Below are 18,670 nucleotides of genomic sequence, written 5' to 3'. Positions count from 1 at the left end.
ACTATGAAGATAGACACTGTTTGAGCTCCCAATAGCAGAGCCAAAGACTACCCCTCATTAATTTAATTTCCAGTAATTTCCAAGTGCAATTACATAAAAACAATTTTTCACAGTCAGGAAAAAAGGAGAAAACACCTATTTAACAGGAAAGTGCACAGAAGCATCAAAAACTAATTGTAAGATTTTTTAACATTTTAACATTCTTTGCCTTCATCACAGCTTCAGTTCTTTCAGGAGACTTTGATTTCATTTTTTAAAGGAATCTGCAGTGATTGGCCTTATTTTTTCACAATCCAAGTAATCCCAAACACTTTATCCATGTTATTGCGGTCTGGATTCTGGTGGGGTCATTCCATTGCTCTATTAACACCAGCAGCTTCTCTGTTTTATTTGCAAGTTTTGCTTATTTTTGTCTATGTCCTTTTCCCAAAGGAAAGGCTTCTGAACAGCTACAAACCCTTTCAGACTCAGAGTTGTTGAGTTGTCGTCTCTCATTGGAAGGATGGAGTGTATCTTAATTTTCTCCTTTCTCTGAAAGATTAACGCTTTAAGTGATATTTATCTGATGGGGACCATTTTGTTTCTCTACCAGCTCTTATATGGTTGTTGGGAGTCCTATTTTCTCCTGAAACTATTATCTCCTAAAACATCTTTCCTGTCTGTTGCAGGAGAGAAGCCGTATATCTGTGAGATCTGTGGGAAGAGCTTCACCAGCAGGCCCAACATGAAGCGCCACCGGCGCACCCACACTGGCGAGAAGCCGTACCCCTGTGACGTGTGCGGTCAGCGCTTCCGCTTCTCCAACATGCTCAAGGCTCACAAGGAGAAGTGCTTCCGGGTCAGCAACCCTTTAGAGACCGACGGCAATCCTCTGGGCCTGGATCCCGCGTCTCCTGGCCCGCTGGCCGGCCGGTCCGTGACCCCTCCTGCTGAAGCATCCAGCCCCCTGTCCCTGCCCCTTCTCCACTCCATTGGGGGGCTCCCCCCTCCCCCTCCTCTCTTCTCTACTGGAAGGGTCAGCTCAAACAACAACTAACAGCGTTCAGTAGAACTGTAGCCATTCCTTTAGCTTCTTTTTCATTACTTTGAATCCAAAGCAGTAGGTCGTTTGACTTTGTATGAGCTGTGCAAATCACATGAAAGATGAAACTCCTCGAGAGGCACTTCTGACCTGCTGAATGAAGTCTAAGACATGTAGCAGGCGTTTGTAACAGTGTGTGACACTGTATGATCCTTTGATGCTGTGCAAGCGATGACTTGGCATTCTCATAGAGATATTTTATATATTGTCAAGGTCTACTCATTATTCAAAGAATTATGTTCTCATTTTTGTTATTATATGCTTGTTTTTTGAGGTAAGGGACTACCATTGCTGGTTAGGTTCTCATGCTCAGCCTAAGGCTGTTTTTACATGGTGAAACTTTATGCAACTTGTTGCAGTTTGCCAGTTGTGTGAGACATAATTTCGGAGCTTCTTGACAGTTACAAGAAGCTATTTAAAAACAAGTGATTGCAACTCATTTGATTATTGCACTAGTTAGCAAGAAACGTAGCTAGTAGTTTCAGATATCATATCATTCTGGCTCCATAAAATCATCTGTGATGTGTTATTTAGCTTTTGTATCATTTTATGTCGAGAGAGGAGAAAATGAATAGCTGGCAACATAGATCATGACATAGAAGGCTAACAAAGCATCAAATTAACCTGAGGCCTGTCACAGTCATAATGTTTTAATGATTAACTGTCATACAGATCATTGTGATTAACAATTTTATCTTTTTTTAGTTAATTACATGCCATTATATTAGTGTACAAACAGCAATTTAGTCAACACTGAACTTTAGAATACATAATACATAATACATAAATGTCTTTTTACCAAAGTTTACCAGGTTCAAGTAATCAAAATAAATAATGTACTATTCTCCTGTTGCTTTACAGGCCAGGTAGATTCCAGGCAAGGCACACTAATACATACGTAGCTCATCGAAATGATTTGGATCATTTCGTACATATATAGGGATGCACCGATAGAGGAATAGTGGGCTGATTCCAATGCCCGATATTTTTTATGTCTGCCCATACTGATGTCGAAACATTTGCTATCACTGTGCATCACTAGATGCGTAGCTAAAAACTGTGCTAGCAGCTAAGTGAATTTTCTCTTTTGCCATTTTTACAGATAACAGTAAGTCATACAGTGTCAGAAACCACATATAGCAAGTCTATCAGATATTATCTGCCATTTTTTGTGATTATTTAAGCATACAGTTTGTACAATTCTGATAGATCGAATCTAAGCATTAGCTGTTAGCAACATTAGCCTCGTGGCTTTAGGACATAACAAAATAAGTGAAAATATATGACTGAAATCTAACAATGTTGGAAAGTAATTGCAGACAGCTTGAATAGTTATGGTTATGCTATAGTGTAATTGTGACTGGCCTAAATTAACCTTTGCTTGCTAACTAACTTGTAAAACTAACTGGTTACCAGCAAATAAGCAGCGTTATTCCACAAGAAATTAACTTTTTTTCCATGCTCTGATTTATTTTCTGGTGCATGATGTGTTGACATCATTTGAAATGTTATCATGTGATGTTATGAGTGTTTTAGCAGTTTCAAGAAACTTGGTTCACAAAGTTGCAGCTGTTGCGGCTGAGTTTCAGACAAGTTTCGAGGGAGTTGCTGGAGGCTTTACATTATACAACACACGTGATTTTTTTTTTTACTTCAGTTGCCTGAAAGTTTCACCAGGTAAAGCCAGCCTAAGTACATTACAAAGAGGTTACCAGAGGGTCATGGTTGTGGGCTACGGTACGGTTGCGTATTTATCTTGGTTGTACAAATAATGTTCTCTGCATTAAGAATGTCTTTACAGACAGAGTGGCTTGTGCTTTCTGCCAGATGCTGGAAGCAGGCAAACCTCAGAGGATCCACAAATGTGTTCTCCACTACAGCCAGCAGAGGGCGCCATGTGATCAAAGAGTGCTGCAAAAACTTGATTTGTGAGTTGAAAACGTTGCAGATATGTGTAGTAGCGATAACCAAATCTGTGTCCCTGAACTCTTTATGTATTACATCACAGTAACCAAACCCTGTGTGCTCATACGCCGCCTTTAGATACGCATTTATAATCACTCCTGCACCTTATTTTTGACCACAGATATATATATATGTTGTATTCTTTAATGTCTTCTTGGTAGAGTTTGATATGATGGTTTGTGTCAGGCCTGGCTTTGGCATTTTTTTTGCCCTGTTTAAAGTTTTAAAGGTGTGTTGTAAGTTTTAAGACCTGTGCTGTGCATGGGGAAGAGCGTGTATGTAAAGTAATTAAAGCACTTATGGGGACTTTAAGGTGTAGAAATCTAGCAAACATACTAATGTGTCATTTATGTTTTCTTTTTTAAGTAGAAGAGCACTTTATAAATATTGGTCTGTGTATCAGCCATCAATGTGACTGAAAATCAGATCCCTCGGAATTTGCTTCATTTACTGTTTTTTAGTTCTGAGAAAGATATACAATTTTTAGCAGAGCAATATAGCAATATATTCCACTATGGACATATTATAATTTGTACTTAGACAATGTTAAACTGTGCATTAGGTTTTGTCTTATAATGTACCTTTAATTTATGGTACAACACATGTTGAAGTCGCTTCTTGTGCTGTTTCTGTAGTCATTCCTTTAGCCTTATATAGACGTCCAATGTCAAAAATTATTTATTTGGGATTACTGATTTGGGTCTTTCACTGATTCATGGAAATGAGATTAATCAGATGACTGATAACTGCAGATGCTTTAATAACTAATACAGATAGTTTGAATTGATTCAGAGCTAATTAATGCTTACATACAATATGCCTCCTTCTTTTACAGTCTTCTTTACGTTTTTAGTCTCCATGGCCTGCTGTGCACTTTTGACTTATGTACTAAGATTTATATATGCTTTAAAGGTTCACTAAGTTTCCATTTATTTTAATGGCGAATTGCAATAGCAGCACCTACTTTAACTTACATTAGTAATAAAACAAAGAATTCTAGTCAGTTTTTTCTCACACAGTGAGAATGTTTTGCACATGCTACATGGGTGGACAAAATAATGGAAACACCACATGGAATACTCAGACTCATTGGCCATTTTGTCAGACACACTATATAGGTAGCCCATCTGTTTTTTGCACATTTATTGACTTTAGAGTTCAACTCAGTGATTGGTCAGGCAAAATGTATCTCCAGCGTGTTTATTTGATATTCTATTAATATTCTATTAATTTGGTACTAAATTCATTATTTTGTTACATTTCCCTGCGTTTAAAACAATCTGGCCAGTTCAGTCTTCTTGTGGGCCACGGAAACTTTTGTGTGTCAGTTGTGTGGGTTGCAACAGGTTAGGAAGCCTTATGATAGAGAATAACTGACACAAACTGTTTCTTTTGCTGTACAATCAATAATTGTACCCATAAATGTAATTTTACATAATGTGTAAAACACCCAAAACTCAAAGAAGATTCACCACCCAAATAATATCTGGGCCCAGTTGCATTAGGGGAAATTAATGATTGTTAATTGTTTCTCTTAAGGAAACCCTTGAGTTTCACCTAAGAGTCACACTTAACCTTGGGAAATACTTAAGGGTAATCTTAAAAATTCAGTTTACTGTGTTTAATACACCCGGGCACTGGTCCTGTAGTGGTCCCTTACCATTAAGGAGCAGAGTTGTTAACCTACAAAGTGCACATAGATCGTGTTTATTAAAAATGGTACCTGTGATCTCTCCGTTATTTTGTACACCTTCTACATCTGGCAGTTAAATACTAAGAATGCTCTCTACCTCTTATCTTAATGGGACGACTTTATGGGTCAGTAAAGCCAAATCATCAGCCTATAAACAAGCTGTCTTCATATCAGTGATGTACAGAACAGTGCAAAAGTCAGAGACCACCCTTCATTAATTTGATTTCCAGTCATTAATTCTTCAGGAGGTTTGTCTGAGAGAGAAGTATAATCCATTTGCAAAAGGAAGGGCAAATGTATAACTTTCCAAATCAAGTATGTATCCAAATATGTATTGAAACAGTGCATGACCACCAAAATCATCACCATCAGATAAACCATACTTAAAGCCAGAGATGAGACCTCTCAGACTGAGCTTTGGAGGTCTGCAACAATACATTTATTTATATATATGTATATCATATGTTTTCTACTTTTTCTCCGATCCTGAAAAATGAATACCTTGTACTTAATGGCTGGTTTGTCTTGATCATTAACTCAACAAAGGGTGGTTTCTTCTGACTTTTTCATAGTACTGCATAACAACTAAACCAGTGGGCCCAAAACTCTCCATTTGGCTCTCAACCATCAAAATATGATCCCATTTTCTCACTAAAACCTCTAGTTTGTCATTTTTACAGTACCAGGGCAGGATCTAGTTCTCCAGAACTTACTTAACTCATCAAACTCTACATCTACCTCCTCATAGATATCAGTTATGTGGAAAGAGGCTTCTTGAAGTTTCATAAGGGTCAGATAAGACAAGTGTAGTGAATATCACACCTATCACTTAGTGGACCTTTAAAGAGTCTCTATGGAGAAGCCATGAAAGGTCTGATTAGAGATAAGAGATAAACAGAGTGTTTATAGAGATTCTAGAAGATTTCCTTACTGAGCTTTAGAGAGGATATATAACACATAAAGAGAAAACTTTAACCTTGAACACAGTATATATAGTCATAATAACAGGTATTACAAACTATATAGCCCACATTAAGATATACAGTACAGTATCTATAGTCTGTAAATATATTGTGTACTCCATGTCATTTACCGAATCGGCTGTTGTTTTTTTTGTTTTGTTTTTGTTTACATTGTACTAAGAGTCAGATGAATGTGGTGACGCGTAGTGGAGGGGTCAGTCAGCACTATTGAAAGACTTTGGAAGTTGTGGATAAGCTTTTGTTTATGTGATAAGCTCTAAAATGTTTTTTTTTTCTTTAAAAGAAAAAGAAAAAAATACCTTAAGCACCTTAAATTTTACAGTCACTCACGTTGCCCACGTATATGCACAAATGGTGACATTTGTGAGATGATACAGTTGTTTTGCAAAACTTTGGGCACCCAGGGGTAATCAAACTTTGCATATGACTATGGTTTATTAGTTGATAGAAGATTTTACAGATTTTTTAATCTGTCAAAGCCACAATTGTGGATTTAAGGGCAATGAAGTGGCAGCATCAACAATCAGTGACATACGGTTTAAATAGTGAGGGGCAAATCTGCACAATATGGACAAAATGCTAGTATTATTTAAAATGCATTGGTAAATCAGTAATGTGGTTGGTCTGGATGCTCAAAGCACACAGCAAAATTTATGTTAAGTTGTATATTGCACCCTTCAGTATCAGATAAAAGCCAATACCACATTAATAGTTAAGAAGAGTTAAGCCCTATTGAGTATTTTTTTCTGTTTCTTCAGCAATCAATGGAAATAGAATTGAAGCGAATGCAAACAGACTTATGGATCCAGATTGTGGCTTTATACAGAGGGTTGCATGGGGTCAGTATGCTTTACTGCCAGTAATTTAAAGCTCTGCTTTTGCTTGCCAAGAGTGACAATGTGTATGTGAATGTAATCACAGTGTATATATTGGCATTGATTAGATTAATTTAGTTTAAACTATATATCAGTGCTTTCATAACATTATCTGTGAAAGGCTTCTGTGGGTCCAAGCTTTTGTGCCTGCTAGTGGCTCAACCAATCAGCAGCCAAATCAATTTTTTTTAGTGATTGGTTGGGACAAAAGCTTGGGAGGACACAGACACTGTGTGGATCAGTCTGTTGGTGGTGCCGTAAGTAGGGCTGGGTGATATGGCAGGATTGTAATATTGCAGTACTTCACAATATACAGTTTATCATGACTGTATATTATTACATTAGAATTTTAAAAAAAGAGTGATATATAATTCTAAGAACACCCTTTGATTTATTCAAATTACAGTCCAAACAGTCAAAAAGTACAAAAAAAGGCCTCAACATCTAAATTTAATCTCAGTTTGTTCAATATTTAGTGTGTCCACACTTTGCCTTTATTACATCTTCCATTCTCCCATTTTTGGGAGGCTCATTTTGTTTTCCAAAGAGGTCTGTAGGGATATTTTTCCACTCCTCCAAAGGTCAGTCTTAGAAGTTGGTTGCATTTTCTGCTGTACATGATCCATTTAATCTTAATTAGGATTACAAAAACCCCTACTCCTTATCGCAGACTACTCTATGTCCAGTTTTCAGTGTACAATTTGCAGTTGCGCTGTAATGTCATAAAAAAAAACATGTTGTCATATCGCCCGCCTCTATCTATGAGCATTGCTGTTCAGATGCCTCCTTTTTAAACCCAATGTTTTTAATGCAAATAGCCCTAGAGTAATGAATATAGACTACTTAGTTGCCGATTACTGTTACCCAGCAATGGAGATGCCACATACTCCAGTCTTACATGTTGTGCTGTTTCGTTACTATAACCTTAGCAAATCTTTAATACATGAGAGGTTGTGGAGCTTCTGTTGTGCAGACTGAAGTGGTGCTGTAACTAACATGCCTTAAGTGTTACCAGGAATGGAGCCGCCATGGTAGTGAATGTGCTAAAGTGTTAATGCAAATCACAGTGGCTTGATAATCGGAAAGTGATGCTACTGATGTGTGCACTTTGGTAAGGACTTGGAGGAGGACAAAAAGTGAAAAATGTTAGATTTGACATGTTTTTTTTTAAATATGAATAAATGTAATTGGGGAGAATATTTCTTGCAATAATGTCTTGTGCCAGATGAATTTGTAAGCCTTTTAAATGTTAGACCGAGGCTGAACATCTTAACTTCTGCCACGTCCTTTTGTCCTAGTACATTTTTATTGTGTCACTTTTCTTATTGCACCTTATTCTCCAGCACCCATAGGTTAAAAGGTATTGGTATTATATTGTGATATGTGTTTTAAAAGAATGAAAGGAACAAACTGAAATGGAAAGAAATGTAGCATGTGGGTTTATTACTATTCTTTGAAAAGTAACACTGGCATTTTTCCACTGCACAGAAAACTGGAACTGTACTCACCATTGGTCACAGGTCCAAAACTGAAGGTTCTAATTTTAGTTTTTTTGGGACCTGATAAAGATTGGCACCAACAGGACCTGAAGGTACTTGAAGGTTTCTCCTCTGTCTGGGGTAACAGCTAAAGCTAACACATATTTAGTGAATTCTTTACTCTTCCAGGTAAAGAAAAGAATTGGCTTGCCGTGTGGATTGACATTTTTTAGAATTATTACTTTCAGAGCTTGCTAAGCTAAATCAGGACACTAGCACTATTACCATTTGTGCTACCCTTTGCAGGATGTATGTTTTTCTCCTCAAATGTTTACAATTGACGGAAAAATTGAAGTTTTATGCATGATTCTATGTAATTGTAGACGTTTTTGAGTGGAGAACAGTGCAGTATAATGTCAGGTAGGCTAGTAACTTAAGCTAGTTATGCTAGCTAGCAAGCAAAGGAGCTACTGGGCAAATGCTTTACAGTGTCATGAAATGACCAGAAAGACAACTAAATTCTTAATTGTGATTATTATGATGGTTTTAGCTGTCTCAAACATATGGAAAGACCTAGAACTGTAAGTTTGGTTCCCATTTGGGTCAGTTGTTTTTGTATGTGCAGTGGAACAAGGGCCACATTGCTAACAGCATATGAAAATGTGAATATCTTGCAGTATATTGCTGATATATTCCAAATTCTGCACTAAATACATGATAATGTATTTTAAATGTATTACATTTTTGTTTGAGGAAACCATGTAGAGGGTATTGATTGTGTTACAATTGCACAGGCCCAAAACTAAATTTTTTTTTTTTTTTTGTTAAAAGTGCACCTTCCTATAATGGTCTTAAATTTAAAAGGTGACTTAGCAAAGCTTTTCATTTTTGTACGCACTTTATGTGATGCTGTGTTTCAGTTTTGAAACAAGGTCTAGCATATTCATAAAAGAATTAAATTATTAAGGAAATGGAGAATTTAGATCAGTCCATTTTAATATTTGTATTTTTTTCCTTTTCGCTTGAAAAATCAAGTGGCCAAATCATAGTGTGTTACAGATTATTTTACCTTCTATCTTGTGGGTGAATTTCACTTTAATTATCTAATGATAAATGCTAAATGGCTGGGAAATACACTGTTTTGATTGTGTATTTGTAAGCAAGTGTGTTCATGGGATTGTGAAGTGGTCTGTGTTCTCCCTCTGTTTTGCTACTTGTTTGCTGCTAGTTGTATAGAATTAGCATTTTGTGGCCTTTTTGAGTTCTTATTGTTTTTTCTCAAGCTATAACTTCAGCGACAAACATTTACATAACCACAGACAAGGCGACAAGGAGGCTACTTTAAAAAGTTATATGTCTAACAAAAGTAAAATAGTTTATCTTGTTTGTTTATTTTGTTCTTCTGGTGAATTACAGAGTGAAAGAGAAGTTATAAAGGATTTGCACATAAAAGATAAAAGGTAATCCATCTTATCTTTAGTGTCCTAGTGAAGGAGAACTGACCATGCAGTTACCGTGGAACGTGTTACAGCCAAATCAAAGATGGAATCACTTTTGTTTTTTTTGTTTTTTTTAAACATTTAATATCTAATAACTTGTTCTTCCTTCATATGTATTGAAGCATTCTGGAGTGTGACTGTTCCTGCATTATTTCCTCAACTTTTGCTATGTAAACCCAATGTCTTAGTCAACCCTTGTGTACGAAGAACACATGTATGCAGTAGTCACGTCGGTTTTGTTAACACAGTACTAAAACAATACAAAGACGCTAGTGTCTAGAGGTGCTAATAACATTAGACTGTATCTTATGTCATTTATCGTATAAGTTAGTGTTTACTGTCTGTAACAGAACAAAATAAAAAAGTTCATTTCAATAGTAAATTAAACATTATCCCAAACCTCACTGTGCTTGTTTTTTTTTTACATTTGTACTTGTATATCTATGTATGGAGGAAACTATTGACCTTCCCTGCATATTACAGTGACTGCTCACTAATAAAATGGTAATAACACATTCACAGAAATATAGAGGAGCATAAAGGCCCATATCCTACATTTTTTACATTTTTCAACCCCAATGTATGACATTTATGTAGATTTATTTACCAAAATTCATTTTTACATGACCGTTTACACGTCTAACCTCTATCCCTTAAAAGTAACTGTTTTTGTCACTGTGCCTTTGAGCTCTATGTTGGCTGCTCTGTATTGTGCCTCATTCAAAAAGCAATCCAAGCTGAAACGCTCTTTATAACTTCAGCAGGAATGGGCGGGGCCAAACTGCTGTAGGCTGAATGGGTGAATATATGCAAATGCATCACTTTTCAAGACATCACAAAAACAACTTTTCTATATATATGGACTGGGGCGTGAACGGTATGTTTTGAAACTTTGACAATATTTATATACTACATCAAATATGTTTTATCCATAATTATTGGCCCTTTAAGCTGGAATTTCACAAAACACTACAATGTGGATTACATACATGTGAAATGTGATTCCAACAGTTAAAATCACATTCTTTTTTTGAAATCGAGATTTTGCATGTAATGGAATGAGTGTGAAATGAATTGCGCTGTTCATAGCCCACACACTTCTTCTTTAGTAACAACTGTTGCTATGGCCCCCACAACGTCTGTTTAGAGTCGCTAATGCTGAGTTTAATGCTAAACTACAGAGATGGACTGTGTTCTTGTAGGTAACTGAAAGTAGGCAGAATGGAAAGAGCATGAATTTGCTGCCATGCTAATGTTAGCTTGATTACAAAACTATATTTGATCTATCCACACATACGAAATAAGTTTTAAATTTAAAATATGCAGACACTAAGGCCCAATCTCATTTATTTTTACCCCCACCCCTGGTTTTCGAGTGTCAACCTCTTGTTAGAATTTTCTTGTTCCACCTTAAAAATGAGCAGCAGTTACGTTCTGGCACTTCAGGCATCAGCACTGCTGGACTATTTAAGGGAGAACAGGAAATTTAGCTGGCTAGCTACTGAGATGTTAGCATACTATTAGCCATTTTTTATACTTGTTATGAAGAAGAGGATCATAATACATTGAAACCACATTAAACTAAGACAGTACAATGGTTATCGTAATATTTTAACGGAGAAAGTAGTTACTCTGTTGTGGATTTCTTTGGTCATTTCCTCACTCTGTTTTGAGTGTGCCTCTGAAAAACTTCCAATTGGAGGACCATGTAGCCCTAAAACTTCACCATACCCATCTATCTCAACAAAAATCAGGACACCAACCCTAGATGTGAACACGCAAAACAGAGGGCTATGGTCTAAGTGGCGGGGCGAGGGGTGAAAAGGGATTGGGCCTAAATCTAAAAACTTGCTTCTCATTGAACGGGATTTTTGCCAGACTTCTTTAAAGCTTGTCAAATCTATCAACAGTTGCTACAAAAGAGTGCATTTGTGAAGCAAGGACAGATCAACTGTTGCGTGATCTAACATTGGCCATTCACTGAATTAAAAACAGCAAACATTGATGGAAAAATGGAAAATGTTGGTTTGGTTTCTTAGTACTGGTGCTCCGCTGGTCTCAGCACTGTTTTTTCTCACATTTTAGTGAGTCTCAGAGTGTTGAGACGGACACCCAGCACTGTTGCGCCAGACGCGTAGCGAATTTCTCTCAGAATGCCATTCCACTTCCTCTCCGCTTCATCATACCTGTAGAGAAATACAGTGTTTTTATTTCAGTTTACAGCACACGCTTAAAAAAACATGGTTCTTCAAGGCCTCTTTAGTATAGAAAGTTGTTCTATAGAGAGCCCTGAACACCCAAAGAACCCTAATGGTTCTTTCTATCATGAAAATGTCTTTCAGATTAATAAAGAATGTGTTTTATATGATTCCTTGTAGAACCCTTTTTGAAAAGGTATGAAAAAGATATGAAAATTATGAAAAAGATATGAAAATTCTGATAAATCCCTGAAACTTCAGCCTATTATATTGGCCAAATGATGTATTGGTCCAAAGCTAATTTATCTCCCTTTTTGTAAAGGGTTCTGTATAAGCAACAAAAAAAGGTTTTTCTGTTGTAATAAGCTTCACATCATAACAGTAGAAGAACCCTTTGTGGTACTATAAAGAGCCATTTTCACAAAGTTTCTATATAGAACCATATACAGCACATTCTCCATCAACATGAAGAACAGTTTCACCATCCAAATGGTTCTTTTGAGTGTTCTATGTAGAACCTTAATATTTCCTAAAGAACCATTGAAAAAACACCTTTTTTAAGAGTGTAGTGTCCAAAGATATGAAAATTCTGATAAATCCCTGAAACTTATAAAGTGCAGCTTTACTATCGGCCTATTATATTGGCGAAATGATGTATTGGTCCAAAGCTAATTTATCTCCTCCTTCACAGTAAATCGTACATACAACTAACATGGATTGACATCCACTCTTGTCAGTGGAGTAATTATGCCATTCCAGTATTTTACCCTTTATCTTGTGGATAATTCTTATGGTGTCATGACCTGGTGTCTTACCTCCATATATCATTCATCTCTCTGGGTGTGAGCTCCTCTTCATCTTCACTTGGAATCATTGCAAAGCCTCCCACAGCATAGATGCCATTACCCACTGTGATCAAACTGAGGGAGCTTCTCTCCTGAGGGAATTCCACAAAATCAGACCACCTAGAGCAAAAGCACACAGTCAGACAAACTAGGCCACATTTGGCAGATCAATGAAACACAGTATTTGTTATGATTAACTGATTAGAATTGACCTTCTGAATGAATTGCCAGTGACTGTTTGGCAGTTTGCAAGATAACAATATATATACATATTTATATTTCCTACTTTTTAGCTTATGAAGCACCAATGGGAATTAAGCTTTTTTCAGAGTACTTTTATTTGTGTATTATACATCGTAATGTTTGTGCAATGTTTTAGGTGTCTATTAGAAAGCATGCCAAGCAAATTGGGGAGATTCTGGGACTTTGTATACTCTTTCATCATTCTTTAATAATCACCTGAGTCTCTGCCCTCTACTAGCTATTTTTAGAATTTACACCAGCACTACCCGGTGGAATTCCCGAGAATTGGAATCTATTGCTTTTGCTCTGTTATTGGCAAAGCAAAGAATTCTTATCAGCTGGAAGTCTCACTCTCCTCCGTCTCATTCCCTCTGGCTAAGAGATTTTGTTTTCTTTTTGCACCTCGAGAAGATCAAGTTTAGTTTGAGGGGTTCAGTGGACAACTTTTATAGGTGCTGGTCATCCTTTCATCACCTTTTTCAGGTCCCTCCCACAGCTTCCCGTGGAGGACTTTTGTAACCCCCCCCACCCCCCCTTTTTTACGTTATTTGATTTATTTCTTTATTTTTCCTCTCATTTTATTTGCATATTGATTCATGATTGTAAGGCCGTATTTTGTAGTTGTTGTTTTAGTACTTTTGTCTGTAAATGTTATTTTGTATTTGTGATGTAAGACCTATAAAAGCAAAAAGAAAATCTGCCAACTTACTTAATAAGCCAACTGCTAATTAGTCAGTATAATTGTGCATTTTTCAACATAATCTTGTGCACAGCAATTACCAGAATATTAGGTCTATATGGCATAAACTTGTTAATGAACTAATGCCCAATTATTTAAATTGCATCCAATCAGAATAGATTTTTCTTCACAAGTTTGGTGTTTCCTTATGATTCTTATCAATTCCTTAATAGTAAATTACCATTCAATTCAAAATAAAAATGTACCCCCATTCAAAATTGAAGCCTTAGGTTTCTAGTTAACATTTACACCCAGGAAATTGTTCATTCACTCTAGATATTGCTTAATAATCATAGCAATCATACTAATAAGCAGCCAGTTATTTATGAGCTACAAGCTTGTTAAGGCTTAGTAAAAGCTTTACAAGGGCCATTACAGAGTTGATTAATTAGCACTTTCTATACAGACCCAGTCCACAAGTAAGAGTTGTGCAAAAAAAAAGTGTAATATGGAAAAAGCTTAATTCACCCCAACATTTACTTGTATTTTATTATTTCCATTGAGGTCCATTTATCACATGTGTGATTTTAAGTAGCAAAATCAATCATTTTTATGTGACCCCAGGTTGGCTGTCCTGTATTGAACCTCATTGAAAAGAAATCCAGGCTGAAATGCTCCTGAATACTTCAGTGTGAGTCAGTGGGGCCAAACTGCTGTAGGCTGAAGAGTTGTGTATAGGTAAATACACTGTTTTTTTGCAACACTGCAAAAAGAATTAATTCAAAAGAGGTTGTTTGGCTATATGGAGTGAACAGTACATTTAGAAACCTCAATAACACTTACATATGACATCAAACTTTTCAAAAATGAAAAATTCCATCATAATTCCTGCAGTACTGAAGTGTTACCTGATGTTTTTTTATAATATTTGTAATATTTGGCCTTGAATAATCTTGATTAATCACCAAAATAATCAGTACGTTACTCAATTCCTAATATATTCAAAAGTAACAGCCCTAATATTTATAAAATAACATGTTTTGTGCAGACTGTAGCATGTTGTACTGACTTGTTTGTTGCAATGTCATAAACTTCTATGGCTCCGGTAAGGCCGCTCTCTGTTACACCTGCAGCCACGTATATCTTGTCCTTGTGAACAGTTACGCCAAATAGTGAGCGTGCCATCTTCATCGGAGTCAGATCCTTCCATTCACCCTTCTTTATATCATAGGCGCACATTCTCTTCAAACACTGTCTACAGGCAAGAGAGCAAGACTTGTGTCAGAATTAACCAAGTTGTAGCATCATGAAATGGGGAACAGTAATGGACATTGTTTCCATGCTAGAACTTACTTGCTGTCCCCTTTTCCTCCTATTACATACACAACTCCATTGTGAGACACTGTTCCGTGGCCGTATACTGGGTAGGGGAGTGGAACTGACTCTGCCCATTTGAAAAATCTAGATTGAAATAAAAGAATGTGGTTTATTGCTTGGAGATGCATGTTTCATACATACTGTGCAAGAGAGACCACCTTTCATTTATTTCATTTTCAGTTCAAAGCCATTAAGCACAAGTTTTTCATTTTTCAAGAGATATTTCTGAGAAGATAAGTTCACTTGCAAAAGGAAGAGGAAAGTGAAAGGAAAACAAGTCTAAAAAAAGTTTTAAAAATTGGAGTTAAAAGGATTAAAGTCTACAGAGAAAATGGATCTAACAACCATGCAAAACCTGGTAGATCACCAGAACTGCCCCATCAGATAAACAGTACTTACAGCTTTCATCTTAGAAGATAGAAGGTGTATAAGAGAGACAGTCAAAAGCAGAACATGAAACCAACTTCTAAGACTAAACTTTGAAAGTGTGAAAAAAATCATCCAGGATGGTCTTTTGCACAGTAATGTATGTTGTTCCTGTTCATAGCTCTGTTTCAGAATCTTCATTCAGGATTAGAAATTGTGGTACTCACAGTCTGTCATAAACCAGGACTGAATCCAAAGAGCGCTCTCCTTCCTTCATCTCTTTCCCACCAATTACAAAGATGGAGTTCTCTGCTTCGCCCATGCCAAACAGAAAGCGTGGGGAGGGCATAGGGGGCATGCCCAGCCAATCTGAAGTCGCAGGGTCAAACTGTTAAGGGTCAGAAGGTGATAGGTAGGTCTATGTACATCATCAGATATATATAATATGTGAATATTCAAAATTGTGGTTCGATACCAATGCAAATTGTGTTTTAAAATGAATGAAACAACCAATAGATAGACTTTAATTAGGCAAACATAAAAGAGAATTATGCAGGTTTTTCAAAGGTTCTGCATAATCAAATGATTCATATATAAACAAAGTCACTTAGCGTGGTTTGGTGTGAAATGCTCTGTTCAAAAGAAACGTACCAAATCTCAATTGTTCACAGTGGTAGTGATAGGAAACAGATGTCCAAAGAGTCGAATACTTCTAAAAGCTAGCTCACAAAGTTATTACATGAAAAGGTTGTGGATACACTGCCTGAGGCCTGGAATGTTGTTTTAACATAGTTTTGAGATGGTTTTGGCCTAAAACATTATTTGTTTTGAATCTGTTCATTGATTCTTTCACTATTTCACAGTTATCAACTTTATATATTAAAACATTATATTTTTGTTGTAGACACTGAACCCAGTTCCCATCACCACCACTGTAAAGAAATCTAAGTATATTTCTCTACCATTCACATCAAACCACTTCAAATCACTTTGTTTACATCTCAGTGATGAAATTACACAGATATTTTTTCAAATCAATCAGTTTCCGTGTCAAAACTTTCTTTCAGTACGTCAAATTGATCTGACTGAAAATTAACCTGGAAAGAGTTGAGTTCTGTACCTGCAAAAAGTATGAGCTCAGTTGTTCCTCTTTGCTGTGTTCATTAAAGAAAAGTCCTCCAGCCACAAAGATTTGGTTCTCCTTGGTAACCAAGCTGCAGTGATTTTTTGGAATCTGGGTCGACAGCGACGCCACATAGCAGTCGTTTCCTGCAGGGTCATAAACCACGGACCCAGTGTCACTTACCATGAATATTAAGTCTCTGAGGAACATACCAAACCTCAAGTTATCATTCAGGATTCCAGGAAGCAGCTCTTCCTGCTCTTCTTCTTCATCTTCGTCTCCATCTTTCTTCCCCTCATCATTTTCCTTTCTCTCACTTTTCTTGCTCTTGGTCTTCTTGACTTCCGGAAGCTTCCCGGCATAGGCGTCTTTGACCAGTTCCAGCTTCTTGGCAATCTCCGGGTTAGATTGTAGCCACTCATGCGTCTCTACCTTCTGAGAGAAGTAGTCCTGAGGGAGTAGCCGGAAGCGCACACAGTCCAGCAGACCCGGAAGCTCGTCCAGCCTCTTGTCCTGGTCATGGGCCACCCACTTGATCAGGGCCTCAAACACGGCCTGCTCCATCTCCACGTTGAGCAAGTCTGAAGCCATGATGGCTGCCAGCTCATTGGGATTGAGCTGCAGGAACTCCTCATCTTTGCAGATCAGCTGGAAGCGTTCACAAGCGAAGTTCCTGGCAGATACAGCCAGCCTTGGGCAATCAAGCATCAGGCCCAGTCGGAAGATGGCCAGGCAGTTGCTCAAGCTCAGGCGCTTCTGCAAGAAGGAGACACAGACAGTGAAAATGGATGGAATCTGGAGCATGTTAGCCAGGGCAAAGATGTCTTGCACGTTCTGCTCGGTCACATTGATGCTGGAAGTGTAGAGGTACTTGAGGATCATGCCCATCACCCCAGGTTCAACATCTTCTAGTACAATCTCTTTCTGCTTGCTCTCCTCCACTCCAGACTGGAAGAAAGCCCGGAAGTAGGAGCTGCAGGCAGCCAGCACCAGCCTGTGGCAGGGGAACTCCTTGTCCTTAATCTTCAGTATGCAGTCCACCATGGTGTCGTTTTCCAACAGGTCGTAGAGGCCATCCTGCAGCAACGTCTGCTGGTACATCCGAGGCTCCTCCATGGGATCTATAGGCAGAGCCATATTTGCTCCTCGAAGTCTTGGACTGTCTCACCGAAGGTTCTGGACAGTCCTTTGGGCTTGCCCTTACTCTTACTATGCCTCTGCCTTTGTCCAAGGCTGGGTGCATTCAACCCTACCCAATGGATTAGTTGACTTCCTCAGCTGTCCCAACACTTCAGCTGAACTCCAACTGGCCAGACTATTTATAGGTTAGACTGGTACATGTGAAATCCTACCCTAGAGCAGTGCAACAGCTGACACATTGCCCCCTCTATGAGGCTGCAGCTTCTTCCCCTGAGTCATAAGGACACAGGCCCTTTAGGTGACATGAGTGGTTTTAAGGGAGCCGCCCACTGCTGAAGCTGAGAGTCACTGTTGGAAACCCACCTTAAATGTAAAGCTATGTAACAACTGTACTCATGTAACTACTGATACATGATTCCAATATGGATGTAAAAAGCTAGAAAAGGAAATAAATAAATAAATAAATGGTTTTAAACTGACAGAGAAAGCTGAACAACTTCAAGAAAGATGTCCTAATGAAACCTCATATTTCATATATTATTATTTAATATCTTGCTTCTAGAAAACATTATATTTAATATCCAATAAACATACAAACTCCTTTTGGTGTCTATTTTGTAATACTGATATATACACTACACATAATTGTTATTAAATAAAAAATTAGTATGACAAATGGTTCCAAACGTCTATATTTTCATTCAAATTATGTGAAACAGATTTTAAACAGACTGAATTTTTAGACTGAACTCTTCAGTTTAGTTGGTTTACAAGAAAATAAAACCTAAAATATTACAACATAAGAAATGGAGGTCTTGCCCCCAGGCCATCTTGATCCTAGTTCAAAATAATAAAAGATTATGGAGCATTTTTTTCCCAGAGCAGCTGTTGAACATGAACCAAGATGCCGTGTAAGTCATGTAAGTCTACAGAAATACTCCACAGCAGAAAGGAGAACAAGAAGAGTCATCAACATGAATCACACAGATTTATCTAGTCTTTAAGTTTAATTTAAGCTGCAGTGTGTCAAAGGCAGAAAATGTTAGACACCATCAGCTCCAAGAACAAGAAATGACAGCAGACAGATGGCTGTGTTTCTCTTAATGGGGAATCTCCTTGATTGAG

The 18,670-nt window shown here is 37.4% G+C and overlaps 2 protein-coding genes across 6 annotated transcripts in view; one reads left to right on the top strand and one right to left on the bottom strand.

Annotated features, from left to right (window-relative positions):
- The window catches only part of zbtb47b (zinc finger and BTB domain containing 47b), a 49,853-nt gene extending 39,875 nt beyond the window's left edge, over positions 1-9,978 (top strand). For all 5 annotated transcript variants that reach the window (XM_017717507.2, XM_037533823.1, XM_037533825.1 and 2 more), the window contains one exon: positions 669-9,978. In XM_017717507.2, coding sequence (XP_017572996.1) covers positions 669-1,036 — 368 coding nt within the window. In that variant the 3' untranslated portion in view covers positions 1,037-9,978. The remainder of the gene's footprint in view (positions 1-668) is intronic.
- Positions 9,979-10,454: 476 nt separating this feature from the next.
- klhl40b (kelch-like family member 40b) lies at positions 10,455-17,951 on the bottom strand. The gene is made up of 6 exons (XM_017717535.2): positions 16,403-17,951; positions 15,510-15,670; positions 14,893-15,000; positions 14,609-14,794; positions 12,588-12,737; positions 10,455-11,760 (listed from the first exon to the last, which is right to left on the bottom strand). Exons 1-6 carry the CDS (start codon positions 17,540-17,542, stop codon positions 11,649-11,651), a joined length of 1,857 nt encoding a protein of 618 aa, XP_017573024.1. The 5' UTR covers positions 17,543-17,951; the 3' UTR covers positions 10,455-11,648.
- Positions 17,952-18,670: the final 719 nt, after the last annotated feature.

This window comes from Pygocentrus nattereri, chromosome 24 (genome assembly GCF_015220715.1).
Source record: "Pygocentrus nattereri isolate fPygNat1 chromosome 24, fPygNat1.pri, whole genome shotgun sequence".
NCBI lineage: Eukaryota > Metazoa > Chordata > Actinopteri > Characiformes > Serrasalmidae > Pygocentrus > Pygocentrus nattereri.
Note: the sequence above shows the minus strand (reverse complement) of the source record. Positions and strands in the feature narration are given on the sequence as shown.